We start from the raw sequence: 21,753 nt of genomic DNA on the forward strand, positions 1-21,753 counted from the left end.
ACATTTGAAGGAGCAAGAATAGCCACGAGATAATATTAAAAATATAATCTTACGATAATATTATCATCATGTGGTATTGTTTATCTCAGCAAGTGTGTAATGTCTGATAGGTGACTTGTAAAAAGGTTTTTATGATTGTGGTCGTACAGCACGAGATCAACAATGTTGCCGTTATCTGCACATTTGTTTTTAAAGAGACGTTGAGTACAGGAACTTAAAGTCTACACACTGTAAAAAGAGATGTGTTAAATACAGAGTGTGTTGATGGTATTTTCACTCATGTTGTGTAGATTGATGTAACTGGATAGAATAGCACTGGGTGGAGGGCAGTTTGTGTTTATGAAAATAATAGGTATACTTTATTTGGTATCCCATAAAACTCTAAAATAAATAAAACAATACATTATAAATAAATAAATAAAATCTAAATATATACAACCTGAAAGATTAACAGGTTTTTTTGGCAGCCAATCACGTCATGCCTCTTGTCTTTTTCAAATACTGCATTTATGGAGCTTTCACTAGTTACTCATCTTTTTTTTGGTGAAACATTTTTACACTAAAAAAAATGTAGTAAATTTTAAAGCTGTGAAATCAATGAAATATACTGTATGAATTGAGTAAATGCAAGTAAAAAAATTAAGTAAAATAAATCTGAATAACTGCATCTGGAACATTAACAAATAAAATTGAGTAGAAACAATTTAACATTTAAATATTTAAAAAACAATATTTATGAGTAATATTAACTGTTTTTATTTATGAGTAATATTAACTGTTTTTATTTATGTGTAATATTAACTTTTTTATTTCCTCTAAACCTTTGTAAAATAGTATTCCATAAAACCACCAGTATACATGACATTGGCCTTTATTGTCGATGAGTACAGCAATACAGCACATTTTACACTGTTTTAACAATGCATACAATATTGCCTACATTTAAACTCATTTAACAAACATTTTAGAAGTACAAATGAAACATTTAAATATTCAGGTAGCCTACACTGTAAAAATGAATACGCTATATCTACTCAATAAAACTGTGGCAACAGATTACAAGCAATATTATTAATATTGGGGCATGGGGTGGCACCGGCCCCCCCTGGAATATGATTGGCCCCCCCTGGTGCCCCCTCTCCAATCTCATTGGGCTAGATTTACTGTCAACCTGAAAATGCCCACCGCAGCATTGGACCAGAGGCACGAAGAGGAAGCGAGCACAGTTGCGCATTTATAAAACAGGAGGAGAGAGACACCACAAGACGTCAGTACACACTAAATTATATATTTTGAAATATCGCATCTTATGTTAGTAATCTGGGCCCGGTTTCCCAAAGCGTTCTTATCTCTAAGTAGTTCTTAACCTAGTACTTAAGTTCTCTCTTAACCTTAATGCACGGTTCCCGACATGCACTAAGTATATCTTCTGTAAGTCACACTTTCGTAAGGTTGGTCCAGACCATTCGTAAGCTCTCTCTTAGCGTTGTTTGCAAGTCAAACTATGGTATGTTGACAATGTTGTGGCTCAACAATGATTTTATGCTATATATAATGATATATACTAATAAAAAAAATGTCCGCAATGGATACAGGACTATTTATGAAGTTGACTTTATTTGTTATTAGAACTAAAATGGTGCTAATTAGCCTTGGCTATTTTCTAATGTCATTAAAGCATTAATGATTGTCAATCTATAATTGGCATTCACTTTTGATAATTATAATCTGGCAAACAATTTGCCTCTAATTGCTACACTACTGTTGTGGAAAAATTCATCTTTTCTTTGTATTTTATTTTCAACGATTTAACAAACGAATGCCATGCGTTCTTTGGCTGTATTTTGAGTTTCTTTTATGATATTGATACAGCTGCAGGGTGTGTGTGTGTGAGATTTCAGAGGTAAGGAGATTCCCGTGCTGGGGAGGGGTCAAGAGGGGTCAAGGGGGGTCCCTTTTGTTCCTTGTGCTATGAAGGGTGACAAGAGATAACACTATAAAAATGCTGGCCAACCTCTGCTCTGGGTCTCACTCCGCCTGCAGCTGGACTGTGGATGGACTGGGAACATTCTTGCAAGAATAAATACCTTTTAAGGACAATTTGAATCCTGATGTCTCTTATGCCTGATGCTATTTTGTTAGTTACTTGTTTTTGCCTCAACACTACTACACTATAACACTACACTACACTACATTACACTACATTACACTACACTACATTACACTACACTACACTACACTACATTACACCACATTACACTACATTACACTACATTACACTACACTACATTACACTACATTACACTACACTACACTACACTACAAGTTAAAGAAAAACCTTTATCCTATTCAATATCTGTAGAGAACAGGCCTCAAAACATAAGAATATCTGTGAGTGATCAGCCCTGTTAAATACCCTTATATGGGCAATGTATCCCCCAGGATACAGGCATTCAATGCCTGATAATCAAAGTTGTGAGAAGATTATTTAAAAAATATCCACAAGAACATGTAAAACTACCCTTAAAAAACTATTTTCTAAAACAAAATCACTCTAAAATATCATAATCGTGAAAAATATAAAAACACTTCCCTCATAGCCAGTGTCTTTGTCCACGTATGCTGCCATTTTGGATTTTGATACAAATATTTGGAATGTTGGCATAAAGTCACATGACCTGATTACATGACCCATCACCCCATCAGTGTTTCTCATCAACTGCAACCACATAATGCCCCTCCCCCCATGGCCCTTCCCCCCACAGCCTGTTAAATGACTGTATCCCCCAAGATACAGAAACTCTTTAAGGGTTAATGTTGACAAAGGAGCGTACACGTTAGAATTTCTGCATCAAAAATTGACATATGCCCAAATGACCACGTCTCATAGCTGATTCATCTTCATTCATTTATAGGGCATTGAACGCAGGTCACATGGTTGTCAGAGGATTCCCTTTCCACTGCTTTGCCTCATGCATAGCTTTACGTCAAACACACAGATAATGTACATTACAAACTAATGTCTTTACGCAGCCTCTTCAAATGAGACTTTATATCTGAATGTGCACTTAGAATGACACTGTTTAATTTCCTTCTGGATAAATAAGGTATCTCATAGATAGAGCATAATTACATAATTTTTAGAAGTCGTTAAACCCATGTAAAGAAGCTGCACAAGTGGCACAACGGGATAAGGAGGGTGGATGATTAGCGAGGGATACCCAGTTCGTCTACCCGTCACAACATATTGTGTGAACATATTACTGACAATTTAACCATTTAATTAATAGGTTATATTTTACTGATAACTTACACTATGTTAAAATAAAAGTTACTGGAATAATTTGAGGAATGTTTCATTTGGATAGAACGTGTTGTCTTTCTTAGCGCTGTAATGCACCGTGTGAAGTGTAAAATCGATTCCTGAGCAATCGATGCCAACTAATTCAGCACCTTCACTTGGGACAGCGCCTTTGTTAAGTTGAACTTAAGCGGCAGCGATTTAAGAAGCTTCCAAGAGACACTTCGGGGAACACACTTAAAAACATAAACTACTTTGGTAAGATATATCTTTCGAGTCTTCTTAGCAGGCTAAGAGTGAGCGTTATCGGGAAACCGGGCCCTGATACTTTCATGTGTGTGACTGACCAAGCTATTGCGTGTAGCTAGTAGATTAGCTAACGTAACTTCGGCAGACTACTGAATAGAATTGACTTTGTCAGTGTTATTCAGCAGCAATGCACACACCACCACATACATATAAAGTAGATAAATATTACTTTATCTGTTGTTTTAAAGACTAAAGAAAGGCACTAGTTTCCCAAAAAGGCCTGATAAACACTGAAATGTTTGAACGTTAACTAATACCAGCTCCTGTACATGCAACTCTGTGTAATTTAGATAGCCTACTAAAGGATTAGTTCACTTCATTTAAATGGTCATTTACTCACCCTAAACTTGTTTCAAACCTGTAAGAGTTTCTTTCTTCTGCTGAACACAAAAGAGAATAGAGTTAAGAATGTCGGTAACCAAAATCAGTTGATGAACCCCATTGACTTCCATAGTAGGAAAAAAATAACATGGCAGTCAATGGGGTTCATCAACTGATTTTGGCTACCAAGATTCTTCAAAATATTTTCTTGTGTGTTCAGCAGAAGTAAAAAAAAAGAAAAAAAAAAAGTTGTTAATGTTGAAATGACAGGGACTAATCTTTGCTTTATCAATATGTCTATTTATTTAGATATTTCGCAATCCAGAGCGGTTGGTCCTGTGCAGCCTAACTTAGCGATGTTTCCTAGAAACACAGCGAGGGAAAAAAAGTAGGGCATTTAATTCTACATGGTATAAAGAATATCCATGGATAGAATATCCACAAAGCCAGATCTCGGCCCATTGTTCTGTATGCAGACATTTTTCACTCCCTTCTGCCCCTCAATCTGCCTTCACTTCAAGCTCTGGTTTTGCAAACTGGAAAAAAGCACTATATAAGGACGGTGGGTTTGCAATGCATGCCAAATCAGAGCACCATGTACATGCAATGTTGGCATGGTCTGACTAGAAAAGGGGAGCTGAGAGCAACACATCTTTGTTGAAATCAATTAATAAAGACTACCTAAAGAGAGTCAAAGAGAATCAGGACTATACTGCTACACAACATATTCCCAGAAGAGGCCATCGTGAGTTGTGAGTCTGAGAATAGCGGGAACTTTCTGGCCATATTGGAGCAAATAGCAAAACATGACCCAATAGTGAAGAAAAAACTGTCCAGCGGAAATGCTGAGTACACAAGTAATACCACGCAAAAATAAATCCTGGAGTGTTTGGCAGAGATGGTTCGACAAAATATCATCGAAGAAGTCAAAGGAAACGAGTCATTCAGTGTTCTAGTTGATGAAACTAAGGACATGAGAAAAAAGACCAAATTTCCCTGGTCCTGATATATTATTATAAGGGTGCAGTACATTTTCAAAAAGCTGATAGTTTAAATGCTGAAGGGTTGACAGAGAAGATCATCAATTGTCTTGAGAGATATGGATTGGATTACAGAAGCAATCTTGTAGGCCAGGGATATGATGGAGCGTCTGTAATGAGTGGAAAACATACAGCATAAAGGCAGTGGCAAAACACATTGCCTGAACTTAGTTTTAGTTGATACTGTCAAGTCAGTACCTGAGGCATCATGTTTCTGTTCTTTACTGGATATGTCTTCATGTCAGGCTCATACATTCACCACAAATGGCTTGAAGTTCAGAAAGAAATGTATGGAGGTCAGCCTAGAGCTTCAGAAGCTTAGCGACGCAAGATGGGCGTGCAGGCACTTTGCCTGCTGTAATGTGATGGACGTTTACACACCAGGGTGGGAATTATACCGCGGCCACACGGCCATGGCCGCCGTTGCCCTACACTTTGGCCTTCATGCCCCGTGAAAAAAAAATCGTTGTACGGCCACAGTGGCCTGTGTGCCCTGGCCCTGTCCAAGTTCCACCCAAGTAGTCTCTGAACTTAAATTAGTTTGTGGATTCGCGCAGGTGCAGTGTCATAATCACATCGATGATCTCACGCATCAAAACAGCAGTGCAAGAAGCATGTAACGTCAGCACCAACAGAAGAACGACACTCTGTTGTCGAAACTGGGGCATAGATATATACACTAGATTTCGCCTTGGCTACGGCATTCGTTCATGAACTGCCGTAGCCAAGGCGAAATCTATATGTCTATCTATGCACCAGTCTGCGCAGACGTCACACAGCAGGAAGCGCGGGCGCCCTCAGATCACTTGGACGTCGCTGTGTTACAAGAGGTAAAAACTATATAAATACTGTTCGTTTTCTCACACAAACCGCTCGTTTCGTGTCTTAGGCCATCAATGTGTACTTATGATGGGGAATTGTTTTAATTTGGACTCTGTGGATGGCTGCTCTTTGAGACCATGACCATAGACCTGCATTATATGACTAACAGACAAGAACGGTTTGACCTAAAAATATCAAAATCTATTTGCTAGTAGATAAGTGCCCTTTTCAGAAAAGGGCCCTATGCAAGGTTCCAGAGGTAACGGCGTCGGCGCACTGAAGCGTTTTTTTTTTTTTTTTTTTAATAGTTCAAAGTTACTATAAGATTTAATGTTATTACCTTGACAAACTATAACTTACATCATTAAAAATATATAAGACTCACGTTTCAGTATTTGAACACTATTGTATTCTGAGAAATTTATATTGACAGTTATGTCTTAATTTGTGTCAGGAGTTATGAAATGCAAAAATGAGTCGATACCTTTAATATGAATTATGAGCGTCAGACGCTCCCATTCATAAAAAACTCCTGTGCTGTCGTCATGAAAGCGATTCACAAAACAACGTCCCTCACGGCTTTTAGCTCAAAAGTGTGCAGATTTGGAGAAATGTTGATATATTCTCAGTTTACATCAGATTTCTATTGACAGGAATAATATTTTATTGAATTTATAGCCAAATGCGTCGATGTAATCATTATGAGCGCTGTATACTGATGTGCTGTGTTTTCAATTCATACCAGCAGCCTGAGGGCGCTCTACTGAACATTATAGTCCATATTTGAAACACATGAAGAAGAGCGTTCGACAATGCAGGAAATTATTAATTTATTGGCATTTGTGTTGTTTCTGAATGTTTTTATTGGCATTTGTGTTGTTTCTATTGTTGTGTGAGGGTGTATAACTTCTGGATGGAATTCTCTCTCTCTCTCTCATTAAAAAATGTTGTTTTTTTTAATTAAAAAAGTCATAATCCATGTCTTATTCCAAATTAGGATGTTATGGTATCAATCTGAATGGGAAAACCATCGAATTGTACGATGGCCTTTGTGCCCTGTCATATGGCCTTGGTGCCCCTAAAAAAAAAAAAAAGGTGGAGGCCAAATGGCCTTGCCCCTAAAATTACATAATTCCCACCCTGTTACACACACACACACACATTTCATTTTTGTGTTGAAAATAAAGTAATATAAAAAGTAAAGTAAATAAAATAATGTTAAATTACTAAATAACGTCTGTGTGATTTTTTCGAGACGGAGAGGAGGAGCTGATGGAGATATTGAGGGAGGAGGACATGAAGTTTCAGAGAGACAGAGGAGATCACAGGAGAGCAGGGGGAGAATGGACAGATAGTTTTCTCTTCTCGACAGATTGGTAGAGAAATAAACTTTTGGTTATGTAAATTAAAATTTGTAAATGAAACAATCGTATACATTATTTTTATGTTATAATTTGTAAATGAAACAAAAATAATTTCAGTGCATTGTTTATTTCTGTAATGCAAGTTATAGGCTAACTTGTAAACGTAATAAAGAAATTATTCTGTACATTTATTTTTGTCACGTCAATTAATTTGTACATTTACTACAAAATAAATTGTTCTAGGCCTATACATTTTTACTTACAGTACTTTTTACAACTATTTCCAAGATAAGTTTGGCTTGTCTGGGATGAGTGCATGTTTCTACGGTCCACCAGCAGGTTTGCAGAGCTGATCAGTCGACGGCTGCCGATCACTGAGATCTTCTCAGAAACAGGGAACATTAAATCAAATTGTCTCACATACTCAAAAATCAAACCATAAAATATTTTAACATGCAAAACCGTCCTATGAGCGAAACTCTGCAGGACAACAGCCCTCCAGGACAGATGTGTCCTATCCCTGATCTAGAAGACATATTTCTAGTGTTTCTATTATACTGTTCATATTTTATTATTTAACAATATCTAATATCAAAATCTAATACCGGTAAACAAAATCATGATAACATGCAATCAATCAATACATAAATAAATTAATAAAAAACTCTTAAAAACAATGAAAGAGTGTCTCACGGTTAGAATGGGGAACTTTTTTTTTTTTTTTTTTTTTTTTTACATAAATATAAATAATATTAGACTTATTTTTACAGATATGTATCCTTTATACTATAGTTTAAATTTAGTGTGATTTTCTGGCTTATAAGAAAGAAAAGAATGTTGAATATAAATCACAGTTTCATTATAGTTCTTTCAAAACTCCTCGATAAATTTGTTGATACCTCTATTGAGAAGTTGCAGACTCATAATCTTATGACAATGGATATTTTATATCATTTGATAGTACTGAATATAAACATCAGCAGCTTGATAACATGCCAAAACAATTAATACACCTGTCAAAAAATGGGGTTAAAATGGGAACATTTCGATTTTTTTTATTATTTATTTAAAATAGTATTTTATTTTCATATACTAATAAAATATTCCTTTTTATATTAAGAGTTTATACTAAAATGCATGTTCTATGTTGTTTTCCGTCCAATAATCAGCAGATGTTTGGTTGGTTATTTTAAGTAACAATTTCTAAATTAACTTTAACGGTTATATATTTAACGGTTTTAACAAACTTTATCAGTTATTATACACTTAAAAAAAAGTTCCCTGAATCTTTGTGTGAAATAGGGGTTATTTTATTCTGTAATTTTTCATAATGATGAACTCATGTTAACAGAATGAGACACATATAGTTATCAGGGTCACTTGTTGTGTGTAATTGTTTGATGTTATTTTGAGGACCCCCTCGAAAATGAGATGTTCCATCTCAAGGGGTTATCCTTAATAAAATGAAATTAAATGAAATGAAATGTAGATAAACAAACTTCAGCTGTTTAGAAGTAAACAAACAGACACATAGTGACACACAGACACAGGTTTGTCGCACACATTGAGATGTACACACCTGGAAAAGCGTTTCCAGACATGATGTAAGCATCAGATTGACACTGAGAGTGTGTTTGTTGACGGACTCGCGCTGATTCTGGAGGGTTTGTTGTTGTTTAGTTCAGATCTGTGTGTCCAGCCTGTGGATCAGCCTCGCGCTGCGCAGGAGCGGAAGATCAAACGTCATCAGTGAGAGTGGAGAGGATGTGGCGCCTCCTGCCGGACACTCAGAGAAACACTCACACAGTCAAGTCATCTTCATTTATACAGCGCTTTTAAAGCGGCTTTACAGTGATAATAGGAAATAATTACAGTAACAGAGATTGTTTGGCGTTATAGCAGCTCTAGAATAAAGTTATTGTCCAGCTAAAGTTAGTTCAGGTTCATAAAGTGTCAGAAACGGATCAAATGCTGGTGTTTATGCGGGAGATGGACAGTTATTCAGTTATTCATCAAACCATCGTTCCCTAGACAGATGACTTTGGATTAGAGGTAGAAATGTGGATTATATTGTTAATAAAATGCAATCAGCTATGAATGGGAGATTTAAATTATCTGCAGAGAAAACCAAATTTTCTTTACCAATAAAAAGATAAGTAGAGATATAAATCTAAATATTAGATTCATATTTAGTTTGACACGAAAATTACGTAGATTTCTCACATTTAGAAAAAATGTAAGTGAAATGTAAGAGGATTTTAGGTGTTTTTCAGGTCGTGAATGGTGGACCTGATATAATGAAACTGAAAACCATTTATTCAACAATAATAAGAGCAATACTAGACTATGGATGTGTGGTTTATGATTTTCTTTCAGTTTCGATATCACGTCATGCTGCAGCTCGAGAAATGGGCGTGGCTTAAGGCTATATATATGAACGTCTCGTATGTCGCAGAACTGCAGAAGGAGAAGCTCCGCAACCAGTTATTAATGCTAATGAACGAATTTATCTCTAATTTTCCTCATTGAGATTTAGACAAACTTGAACATCAGCTCGACTCCTGGTGAGTTTGCATTTCCAGCAACGGGTTTCATGCAGACGTTTTGAATTATTGATAATGTAATGATAAACATATATTAAGATTATTTCATCTATATTGTTGTTTTAGGAAGTATTTTCCTGCGCTGTGATCTTTCGGCAGTCTGATAATGGCGACGGGGTCTGAAACTCCTCCTGGTAAGAGAATATCCCACAGGATTTATTAAAGCAAAATAGCGGAGCTCCTAATGAGACATGATGATGATGATGGAGAAAATATGACATGGCGGGAATGCCTTTTCGGTCGAGCGCAAAACCTTTGTAATATAATAATGAACAAATTCGACAAAATCCCCGAATTGCAGCTCGTATTTTTGTCTTTTTTTTCCGGAAGGGAAATAAATATTAGTTACTAAAATCCATCGTTCATATGCTGGTTCTGCTGAATATTCCATGGTAAAATGAGCAGTCAGGTTTATAGGAAAGACAAGTTCGGATATAGGCTAAAACCCATAGGATTGACGGTGAGAATATATATTAAGTATAAATATACAATACATTAAATATAAATAATAATAATAATAATTAAAAATATTAAATATTTCCAAGTAATTTCTCCAAATCATTAATATTAATAATCATTAATATTAATATTAATATATATATATATATATATATATATATATATATATATATATATTAAAGGTTTAATGATAAGTGTTAAACTTATATGGTAAAACGTGCTTGTCTCTCTCACTGTGCCGAGATAGTCATCACTGCAGATGCGAAATCCAGATCCAACTCCTCCCACCTTACATATACCTAAACCTATCCATCTACACCCCCTTGATCCTTAAACCCACCCCTAAACCTACCCATCTCCACCCCTTAGATCTGGATCCAACTCCGCCCCCTGGATCTCGTGTACTGCAGTGAGGTCCAACCCCTCCCCCTGTATTTCGTGTACTGCAGTGAGGTCCAACCCCGCCCCCTGGATCGCGTGTACTGCAGTGAGGTCCAACCCCGCCCCCTGGATCTCGTGTACCCCGCCCTCTGAATCTCGTGTACTGCAGTGAGGTCCAACCCTGCCCCCTGGATCTCGTGTACTGCAGTGAGGTCCAACCCCGCCCCCTGGATCTCGTGTACGGCAGTGAGGTCCAACCCCTCCCCCTGGATCTCGTGTACGGCAGTGAGGTCCAACCCCGCCCCCTGGATCACGTGTACTGCAGTGAGGTCCAACCCCGCCCCCTTGATCGCGTGTACTACAGTGTGGTCCAACCCCGCCCCCTGGATCGCGTGTACTGCAGTGAGGTCCAACCCCGCCCCCTGGATCGCGTGTACTACAGTGAGGTCCAACCCCGCCCCCTGGATCGCGTGTACTACAGTGAGGTCCAACCCCGCCCCCTGGATCACGTGTACTGCAGTGAGGTCCAACCCCGCCCCCTGGATCTCGTGTACCCCGCCCTCTGAATCTCGTGTACTGCAGTGAGGTCCAACCCTGCCCCCTGGATCTCGTGTACTGCAGTGAGGTCCAACCCCGCCCCCTGGATAAATATATTCATTTATCTTCTGTCTTCTCAGTTCTCCGTGCAAGCTGTTGTATTTTTCGCCATGCTGAGTTTCATAGTGGCGCCGAATATTATATTCCTTAAGCACCGAAACTTGCAGCATGCACACCAGGCACACGGGTTTCCCATTCACCTCCGTGAACATATCGGAAGAGGTCCATTTTTCTTGAAGAATCCGACACTCTGTGTCCACTTTTCTCTTTTTTGACAGACATTTCGCTGATGAGGGTGCAAGGGGCAACAGAAAAGCAGGTAAACTGATAGAACTTTTGGTCTGGATAGGGATTTTGCTGGTCTGTTGGGGCCCCCCTTGGAGGGCGGGGCCTGTTTCAATTTAAACGGGTAAAACATAGGTAAGGCCGCCTCTGATCCCAGGGAGGAACATGCAACTGTTACATGTTCATATATCCCAGACAACACTGGAAGAGCAGGGCACAATTTGGCTAAACTCCATATGGATCATGTTTTTTCTCCTCTGAGTGGGATGCATGGTTCGGATCAATATTGGGGCCACTGTAGAATCATTTGAAAGCACCTTTATTAGTTACAGTTTCAGGAGTGTTTCTCATCAGACTCTTGTACATTGGTTTGTTTTGTGAGACACTCGACTGTCGTAAGGCTTTCATCCAACGTCAGACACACACTCTCAACGGACGCTGGTACGACAGAGAAGACCTGTTCCCTTTTCATGGTCACTACGAGTTACGTCAGTGACGACGAAATAGGGGTTTCGCTTAGAAGCCTATCACCTTCGGGTATTACAAAACGAGCCAATGGCAGTGGAAATGCCATGGGTCTGCGGAATTTGTATGCGTAACTCCGCCCTACCTCGTGGGTATATAAGGAAGTTCAAGGGATCCCGTTCAAGATGCTCATGGCCAAACGCATTTTCGAATGCATCCAGCCGCAGGATTGGTTCGCAGTGATTGACCTGACGGACTCTTTATCTTCAGTTTAAATGTTTGATAGAATGTACTGTGAGCCCTCTGAGCATCAGAAATCCTTGAAACCTGGCACGTTTCTTCAAAATCAGTTGTTCTCCATATCTACACAGTTTTGTGAAGTTTCTACTTTGTGCACACAATATATAGACATGTTACTCACAATGGGCCATACCAGAAATGTATAAAAAATTCTATCTGCTTAACGGTTTCATCGATCAAAATTCTTTTGACAACTTTTTGCCATGCGGGTCCTTAGTCCCTCAAACGGTCTATGAGGAGTTCGAAAAAGTGGAATTTTCAAATAATCACAAATATTTAACAAATTATTTGATTGACAGCAGTGGTTCTTGAGGCAAAGTTGTTCAGTATGAGGAGATCTATCAAATGATAGGCATATTGTGTGGATGTGTAAAACACTACGTGATTACAGAGACATAAAACTTGTTAGCGCCACCTAGTGGCCGATTTCTTTCAAAATTCTTACAGACCTCTAGGGCCATGAGTTGAACATGCCCACCATGTTTTGTTCCGATCAACCTTCGTTAACCTTGTGTAATAGGTGCTCAAACTTCACTGGCTAATGGCTGCCATGTTTTTCGAGATTCGCCAATGTCCTCATAGAAAGGCATGGCACCCTGGACAAAGACACTGCATGCCCATTTTCAAGTCAATTGGACTAACAGTAGCTTAGTTGTAAGCTGTTTTATGCCTTTTTCGTATTTTAGTGCCACCAAGTGGTGAACCGCTGTGGATTTTTTTGTGTGACCACAAAATGAGCTTGTACATGAGTATAACAAGTTTGGTGAAAATATCTCAATGCTTTCAAGAGTTATAGCCATTTTAGTGAAAGTGGCCCCGCCTACTTCAAACATTTTGGCGTCCCATGGCGAGCGTGAATCACCGATCATAATTCTTTTGACAACATTTTGCCATGAGGGTCCCTTGATGATGCATGACAAGTTTCAAGTGAATTTGACAAACGGACTATGAGGAGTTCGAAAAAGTAGATTTTTCTGAAAATTCAAAATGGTTGGAAAATTTGCATACCGGAAATGAAATCAGAGATATACAGAGTAATCGTGATCCATGATGTACACAACAGCTATAACCACCACTTTCGCATTTGTCCAAGTGATATTGCGGAAACCAAGGATAGCGCGGATATTGCGTCATTGACAGGCAACATTTTTTTCCGGGACGGACCATTATTAAAAATTGGAATTTCTCTGAAATTAAAATAATAGTTTTGTTTTTCATGCTTCTAGAGGACCAGTGGTTACGTTCACACTGTAGATTATAAAGAGTGATAACTGCATTTAAATGTGGGAGTTAATCCACTAAATTTTTGTCCTGTGAGTCATGAAATTGCAATGACTGACATAGTAACCATAGCAACACGAGAAGGTGATAACCATTGCAACATTTTGGCTTCTAATAATGTTATGATTTTTGTTACATTTACACTTTAGTCATAAGTTTACATACACCTTGCAGAACCTCCAAAATGTTATTTTTATTTATTTATTAATAAGAAGGATCATAAAAACATTGTTTCTATTCAGTACCGACCTGAAAAAGCTTTGCCACATAACATATGTTTAATAGCCTAGTCCACAAGATAAAATACAAACACACAATATAAGACACATTACATAGGCTTGATTTTTAATATTGTGTGTCATTAACTGAAGTATCCACAAGGTTTTTTTTTTTTTTTTTTTTATGGTTCCACAAACATAAACAAAAGAGTATTCAGTCTACAGGCAATATGACACCACAAGCTTAATACACTAAACCGACTACGCCACCCCGGAAATTGGCCGGGGACCCACAGGTACATCAAGTGCACACAGATACGCAGTGGCTGAGACAGATATCAGACAATGATAAAGCGTTTCACAATTTTATTTCTAACCGCATACAATAAAATACAAAACTAGTAAATATTAATATACAAACATTAAAATGAATACATCAAATATAGAACAGGTTTCACACACACAGTTTCACCATTTCAGAATTGGGGGATTTGTCTTGCCTATCCAATAAACACTGCAACTACTCGTGCTCTCACCACACAACACCAAACCACCCGCTGTGAACACTGCAGACCTGAATGGAAAGCAAAACAATATGAGACACAAGCAAACACACACATACACATTCCACGTAATGGTCTGTCGATTAAACACTTATCACATGCTGCCAGAAAGAATCAGTTTGTCGCACAATGATGGCAACCGCTCACTGGCTGATACTCGTTAACTGTTGTCAGCCCAGAGCCATCCTATAAAGTTTAACCCCAGATTAGATTACAAAAGAACATTCAAAACACAAAAACAACTTTGAAAAACAAACAAAATTCAAAGAGACATAATATTCACAATGAAACACAATAGTAGTGACAAAACACATAGCTTCTCGCCACTGTACTCCTCAAGTCCTAAGGTCGATACTGGAAACAACTCAATTTAAATGGCTTGTTTAACTAATTGGACAGATTGTATTCTTAGTCAGAATGCAACCAAATACATATTACATTTATTTACCTCAAACAGGGTTTGTATGATCACTATATTAGTGTTAATCTATTGAGACACCTAGTGTAGTTTCAACACACCTGGTGTAAATGGAGCTTGTGAGTGGGAAAAAACACAGTTTTGCTGTTAATGGTCCAAAACCCAAGGCGCACAAAGCAGTGTGAGCGATCACACAGAGCGAGCAGTGCGCTGCGTTTTTTTGTTGTTGCTATAGGCAACCACTGAAACAGCTGTCCTTTCAGTCAAGTAAACGTCAAATCAGCCTTTTATTATCGTTATTTACTTTCTGTTAACATTGTGGTAGTTACTGTTCGTGAAGTCGTTAAGCTCCTGCTAACCCGCGAGAGAGTTTATCCTCCATCATCGCACTCTCCGGCGTTCAAGGCAACTGTAGCTTTCATTACTACAACGGAAGGCCCACCTCTCCATTCATTTGATTGGACAGTGGAAAAAAACGCGATGACGTCGGGCGCTTTTTCTGCTCGGAGTTGCTTTTTCTTCAACTGCAAAAACACGAGGCGCAGCCGGCGGTAAAACGCGAGGCGCCTGGATCGCATAAACAGCGTACAGAACGCTCACTGCCATAGGAAAACAATTCAAAAATGGTGCCTCTCACTGCAAAAAATGCATTAGTTGTGATTGGGGCCTAAGGCCGTGTGTCCACCAAAGCGTTTTTAGCCAGCTGAAAACGCTAGACGCTCTGCTGAAAACGCATAGCTGTGGGCGCTTGAGAGCGTTTTTCGCAGCGCAGCGTTTTTTCAGTTGAGACGCTTCGTTGCTATGATACAGAATATCCGCAGCACACTTGTAACTGAGTTAGATAATTTGTTTCATACTAGAAAATTATTTTCCATCCATTTTGTTCGGTTAGGTCTGCTGGTTGATGTCGTTGTACAGAAGGAATGTTGTGACAGTTGGTCGGTGTGATATTAGTCCCGCCCCTCCTCCACTGTGATTGGACGGCTGGGTAAAAAGTGACAGTGATGAGCGCTGCGTTTTACCCAAAGTTGAACATTCTTCAACTCTCAGCGACCTGTAAAAACCGCTCAGCGCCTCGTTACGCTCATGGCGTTTTAATAACGCGGCGCACCCATTGAAAACAATTGAAAAAACACGCCAGCCGCGTGCAAAAACGCTTTGGTGGACACACGCCCTAACAGTGTTTTCTCTATGAAGTGTAAAAAAAGTAACACTACTTAAAGTTTAAGTTTAACTCGATTTAGCGTGTACCTATAAACACCGAAAAAGTTTTAATTTCCACAGTCTGAGCCCTCATTGGAGGAAACACACGATGTTGTCAGTATGCGTCTCTAAGATTGACAGATGAACGAGACAATTAAATACCCGCATCAACCTGCTGAAAACCAAAGTAAAGAGCGAGAGACAGAGGGAGAGAGAACAAACTCCAAAACACAAGTCACACTTATCACACGGGACGTAACAGCCACCTACAGATCATGAGGTGTTTGGATCTCAGCAGTATTGCAGGAAGACTCAAAATGCATTAGGAACAAAAATATGTCTTCAAACTAATCAGATGCATATGTCATTTCACCACAAAAGTGGTTTTGGTTAAAAATTATTTAATGGATTGCAATGTTTATGAACAATAAATAAAGCGATAGGGTTGAAGTGCACGGTTTCTCTCGATCGATTAGAAAAGGAATAAACCTCCCCTTTTAATCCTATCGAAATTTCATTTGGATCGAGCTCAATCGGATCGATTAAGGTGTGTATATGAATGCTTTTCAGTCAGATGAGACGTCAATCCCATTACTAACAGATTATTTGGTTGCATGTAAACTTAGCCTGAAGGATTTTTTTTGCCTTAATATGTTTTTAAATTTTGAAAGACTGAATTATATTGCATTTTAACCCCTTAAACCCTGAGTTGTTTTGTCTGAGTGACACACAAAAAAGTAAAGACTCATAACTTCAAAACTATAACAAGGAGTGTCAAAAGGTAGGTATCGTTTGATAGAACTTTTTTTAAATTTTTGGAAAATATAAATTACATTACATTTGGATATTCTCCTGCCGAGAAACTGCTGATAAATACAAAAAAAAAGCCCATAATTTTATTATGATTTTGCATATCTCTCTTGTTTGACATGCAATAACTCGGGAAGGAAAATATGGTAGTAGAAAACTTCTTTTTTGGGGAAGTGCCCCTAAATGTGAGCTGCATCTGAATCAAATTTTGTGGTGATCGCATAAAGTACTCAAACGTTACAGCATTTGGAACAAAGGTAGCCTTTTTGTTTAGTCCTCGCACATTTGGAAGGCAATAAAAAAAAATAGTTATCTGAGTGACATACACAAAACTAAAGACTCATAACTTCAAAACTATAGCAAGGAGTGTCAAAAGGTAGGTATCGTTTGATAAAACACTTTTCAATTTTTTTGAAAATATAAATTACATTACATTTGGACATTCTCCTGCCGAGAAACTGCTGATAAAAGACAAAAAAATATAATTTTCATAATGATAATGCATATCTTTCTTATTTGACATGGAATAACTCAGGAAGGAAATAAGGAGAAGTCCCTCTACATATGAGCTGCATCTGGATAAAATTTTGTGGTGATTGGATAAAGCAATCAAAAGTTATAGCATTTGGAACCAAGACAGCCTTTTTGTTGAGACCTTGACGCCCCCTCATTGGCATTTTTAAAATTGTTTCACCATGAAGAATATCTTGTCATAAAAGCAATAGATTAAAGCTACACTGTGTGATTTTTACCCCCATCTAGCGGTGAAATTGTATATGACTACCCAATGAATTTTAGTTTCTGTTCCTCTCAAATCCGAGGGCGTTTTAACTCCTACGGTGGCCGTATTATTCCAAGATTAACATGGCTTCCAGTTATCACTTCGTCCATGACAATAATAAACAATACGTCTAAAATGAATAAAACTACAGGACAGATGTCAGGAGGTAAACGTCACCCTTGGAATCGGCTATCCCAGCATAATCAGATTAGGCTAACGTTACAATGTGTACAAAGTAAAAGCAATTAAAAATAACTAAAATTTACAGTGTCCTTTTTTTTAATATAGCTTAAAAAATTGCGCCTTTAAAACTATTCATCACCTGAGATCCGTCGCAGCACAGATTTATGTTACAAGGTAAACAATACTTTTTCACCATTGACGCGAGGATGAAGTTATACTGGAGGTCGTTCTGGCGTTATGCACAACCATGCTATGGTTAGACAACTATAAAACTTTGAATTTACACAAATGAATTACAACAGGCTGAATTACCTGTCGAGAAGAAAGCAGGCAACCTCGGCGTCCGTTTTTAAATCTTTTCTCCTCATGAGCTCTTTCCATCTGGGAAAAGTTACTCCAATATTGACTTTGGTCTTGCTGATTTGCCTGTCGCGTTGACGTTAATTCTCTCTTTCAAATGTGAGTACGCACGCACACACGCACACACACACACACACACATACACACACACACACACACACACACACCACACTATCTTTCAAATGTGCCGGCGCTCGCGAGTAATCTCCCCCTCGCATTCGTCACGGTGTCACTGAGTGTAAAGCGCGAAAGGCGAAGCTTGAATTTACAGGTATGTCCCTCTTTGGCTAATGTAGTTTCAAGATGGAGGGGCAACATGGCGACCGGCATTCGAACCCCTCACCCGTATGTACTTTCAATGGCAGATTATAAACTTAAGAGAATACTTTATTACTTGAAAGAAGTAAATATACATTAATGAGCACATATATTTTTGAAAGAACTAAGTGTTTTTTGCTAAGAATCAACTAAAAAAGTTACACAGTGTAGCTTTAAGTTAATTTTGGGCTCGTTTTAATTGTATTAATATGCAGTAAAAAATGAAGTGCAATTTTCAAAGATTTTTGAATGTTTCATGTTTTTGACACATTGCAGTACACAGTACAAAAAAAGTATTTTATAGATTATGGAAAAAAAATATTCTGTTTATCAGCAAATAACTCAGAAATACTTAGGAGTTTTTCAAATTGGCTAAATTGACTGTAAAGTTTAGACTCTACGCTTTCAAATGACACCAATTTTGTTTGAATCAAGGCAATATTTTTGAAAAATATGATAATGAATATTTTCGCAGCTAGGTGGCGTCTGAGGGGCGTCTGCGGGCGGTACACTCCGGTTTAGAGAGACTAGTCAGCACACGTTCAGAGTTGATCGAAGTGGTTAGATGCTTTAAAAAGATGAGATTCTAAGCTTTAATATGATACATATTTTGTGTTATTCCACGTTTGAAAACGAGCACGGACGGTTCCGGGAAAACTGGAAAACACTTTGCACCCCAGAAGGATGAGAGACTTGTTTTTTAGCCAAGTATGCATCACTTCGTGAGGAATATCTCGTGATCAAAGCAATGGATTATGTTGTGTTTGGGCTCTTTGTAATCGTGAGAATCTGCTGTCAATAAAGATGTGTGATTTTTCACAATCCATTCATGTTTAATTGAGTTATGAGCTGAAACGTCACTTCAAAACAACATCGCATCCCTGCTATTGCTACTTCATAGATTCGCCTGTGTTATTTTTTGTGTTACAACGCCATGAGGGATAACTTTAGATCTGAGTGATGGATTATGGTGAGTTTGGGCTCTTTTTAATCTTAACAATCTGCTGTAAATAATGCTGTGCCTTTTTCCACAATTGATGCATGCTTCATTGAGTTATGAGTTAAAACGCGACAAGTGCTACATCTATAAAAAGTGCTCTATGCGTGCCGATGGGGGTTCGAGTGTTACAACTCCCACGAGGAATATCTTTAGATCTGAGTGATGGATTTTGATGAGCTTGGGCTCTTTTTAATCGTGAGAGTCTGCTGAAAATAATGATGTGCGTGCATAGTTCTACGATCTGTGCATGCTTGTTAAAGTTATAATTGAAAACCAAACGCGAGTGCTTCATGAGTATACTAGGATAGGTGCGTCTGAGGTATATTTTTTATGAGGAAATATCTTTAGATCTGATTGATGGAATATATTAAGTTTGGGCTCTTTGTAATCGTGAGCTCCTGCTGTAAATAACGATATGTCATTTTTCATGACCGATGTATGTTTCATGAAGATACGAGGAAAAAGGCCAAGTCTAAGCTACCTTGCTAGCAGTAGCAGTTTTAACATTAAGTGACATGGCATCTGACGCACAGAAGCCAATGGCACATGTCACTATGCGCATTGGCACATCCGGTGGCACATCCGGTCTTCATTGGCATGTGCCAGTGGATAGTGGCATGTGTCACTTACATTATTGGCATGTGCCACGGAACATGTCACCGTGTTGCGACACCTCCAGTAGTGACTGACAGATTAATCGAACACCTATAGCAATAGCCTAATTTTGTGATATTTAAAATATCAATTAAACGAATTAAAGTGCATTAAAGGTTCTGTAGGCGATGTCGGGAGACGTAACCTCTTGTTGACGTTTGAATTATTGTCAAACAAAACGGAGGCTAGCTAGACCCTCCCTCCTCCTCATCCCGTCTCCTCCCCCTCCCGTCTCTATAAATGAACATTCAAATTCATAACAAACAGTGGATGAAAACAATCATTCACACAAATTGTCGCCCTACTGTGAATTTGTTTGATCATTTACAATACAGATTGATCGCTAGCTGCTAAAAACATGAACATAAACACAAACACTGACTGCATAGTTCTAGCTTATTATATCCTTGTGTTGGTTTGGCGAACATAAACGTCAATTTAGAACAAAAAAATGGATTTACCCACCTGTTCTGCAAAAACAGAGCAACTGAATGTCGGATTGGAAGCCCTTATGCTTTCCCGATGTAAATCCGGGACTTTGCGCATTCCTTATCCTTTTCCCTCTTCTTTGTAAGTTGTTCATCGGAACGTCATTTCTTTGGTCGTGTGTCGGCCATTATTCAAACTTCCCTCTTGATGCTTCTCTCTCCTTCACACATACCCTTCATGTGCACGCGCAATAACCCCGCAGACCCCACCCTCAAATACTTCTTGCCAGTGATTGGCTGGAATAGTGTTTGTTAATGGTTTCGTTGTGCGGGTGAGCCCAGTTTGTTTTTGTTGTCGTTTGTGGAGCCTGTGGTGTCTAGAGAGACCGCGTTTTTTTACAGTGTGTTCAGGGGACAGGCAGCTAGCGGATAGTGAGGAGATGTTTGCTGTATGTGACAAAAAATGTTTTGGCCTGACATCGCTTACAGCACCTTTAATATTTTAATAAACGTGTAATTTGTGTCACGTCTGTATTTGATTGGTATGTGTCACTGAATGTTTTGTAATACGAGTGCTACTTTATGTTGTTTATCTCGGAAAGTCACAAACTGCCCATTCTAGGAAAGACACAAAATAAATCTATCATGGGTCACTACCAATAACGCATTAACAGTCGCGTCCGTTACTGTAAACCTTTATTTTTGCGTGATGCTGCACGCAATTCGGGTTTAAGGGGTTAAGGAACGTTAAAACAATTAGTAAACTAATGAAATTAGTAACAAGTAAAAATAATTTTAGAATGATAAAGTATTCATTATTAAACTTCAAATGTATAAATATCTCCATTGTTCATTGTTATTTCCTGCAGCCATGGAATCACAGACCATTGAAGTGGCAGCTCTAGGAAGACCTCTGCATCCTGGTATACTTTATGACTGCCGCAAGGATACCTTCATTCCAGGTGGTGTATTGTACTACTAAAATGCTTTTTACTCTCTTTTTCACCCAAATGTGAATCAACAATGTGGTAATTTAGAGATTTAAGAGAAAACACATAACCATTAAATTAGTAGTCTTATAGATACAAAATCGGCATGTTGACATTGCGTCCTCACACGTTAATATTCAACAATATTATTGATCTGCCTGCATTGACATCATTATATGAGAACTGAACTGAGCTGGACGATGACGTCACATTTTTTTTCCAGAGCTACTATATATATATATATATATATATATTTTTTTTAAACAAAAATGAACCATCTCTGTACTTACTTAATCTGGA

The 21,753-nt window shown here is 38.3% G+C and overlaps 2 protein-coding genes across 2 annotated transcripts in view; one reads left to right on the forward strand and one right to left on the reverse strand.

Annotated features, from left to right (window-relative positions):
* LOC311302154 (uncharacterized protein) overlaps nucleotides 1-8,878 on the reverse strand; it is a 50,746-nt gene extending 41,868 nt beyond the window's left edge. Inside the window, exon 1 of the mRNA XM_084427798.1 lies at nucleotides 8,737-8,878. Within this exon, the coding sequence (XP_084283924.1) occupies nucleotides 8,737-8,758 (22 nt within the window). The 5' untranslated portion in view covers nucleotides 8,759-8,878. The remainder of the gene's footprint in view (nucleotides 1-8,736) is intronic.
* A 738-nt stretch (nucleotides 8,879-9,616) lies between these two features.
* Nucleotides 9,617-21,753, forward strand: part of LOC311301790 (interferon-induced very large GTPase 1-like) — a 69,783-nt gene continuing 57,646 nt past the window's right edge. The window contains exons 1-3 of the mRNA XM_084427119.1: nucleotides 9,617-9,721; nucleotides 9,827-9,894; nucleotides 21,334-21,426. Coding sequence (XP_084283245.1) covers nucleotides 9,867-9,894; nucleotides 21,334-21,426 — 121 coding nt within the window. The 5' untranslated portion in view covers nucleotides 9,617-9,721; nucleotides 9,827-9,866. The remainder of the gene's footprint in view (nucleotides 9,722-9,826; nucleotides 9,895-21,333; nucleotides 21,427-21,753) is intronic.

Source organism: Rutilus rutilus (assembly GCF_951802725.1).
Source record: "Rutilus rutilus genome assembly, chromosome: 1".
Lineage (NCBI taxonomy): Eukaryota > Metazoa > Chordata > Actinopteri > Cypriniformes > Leuciscidae > Rutilus > Rutilus rutilus.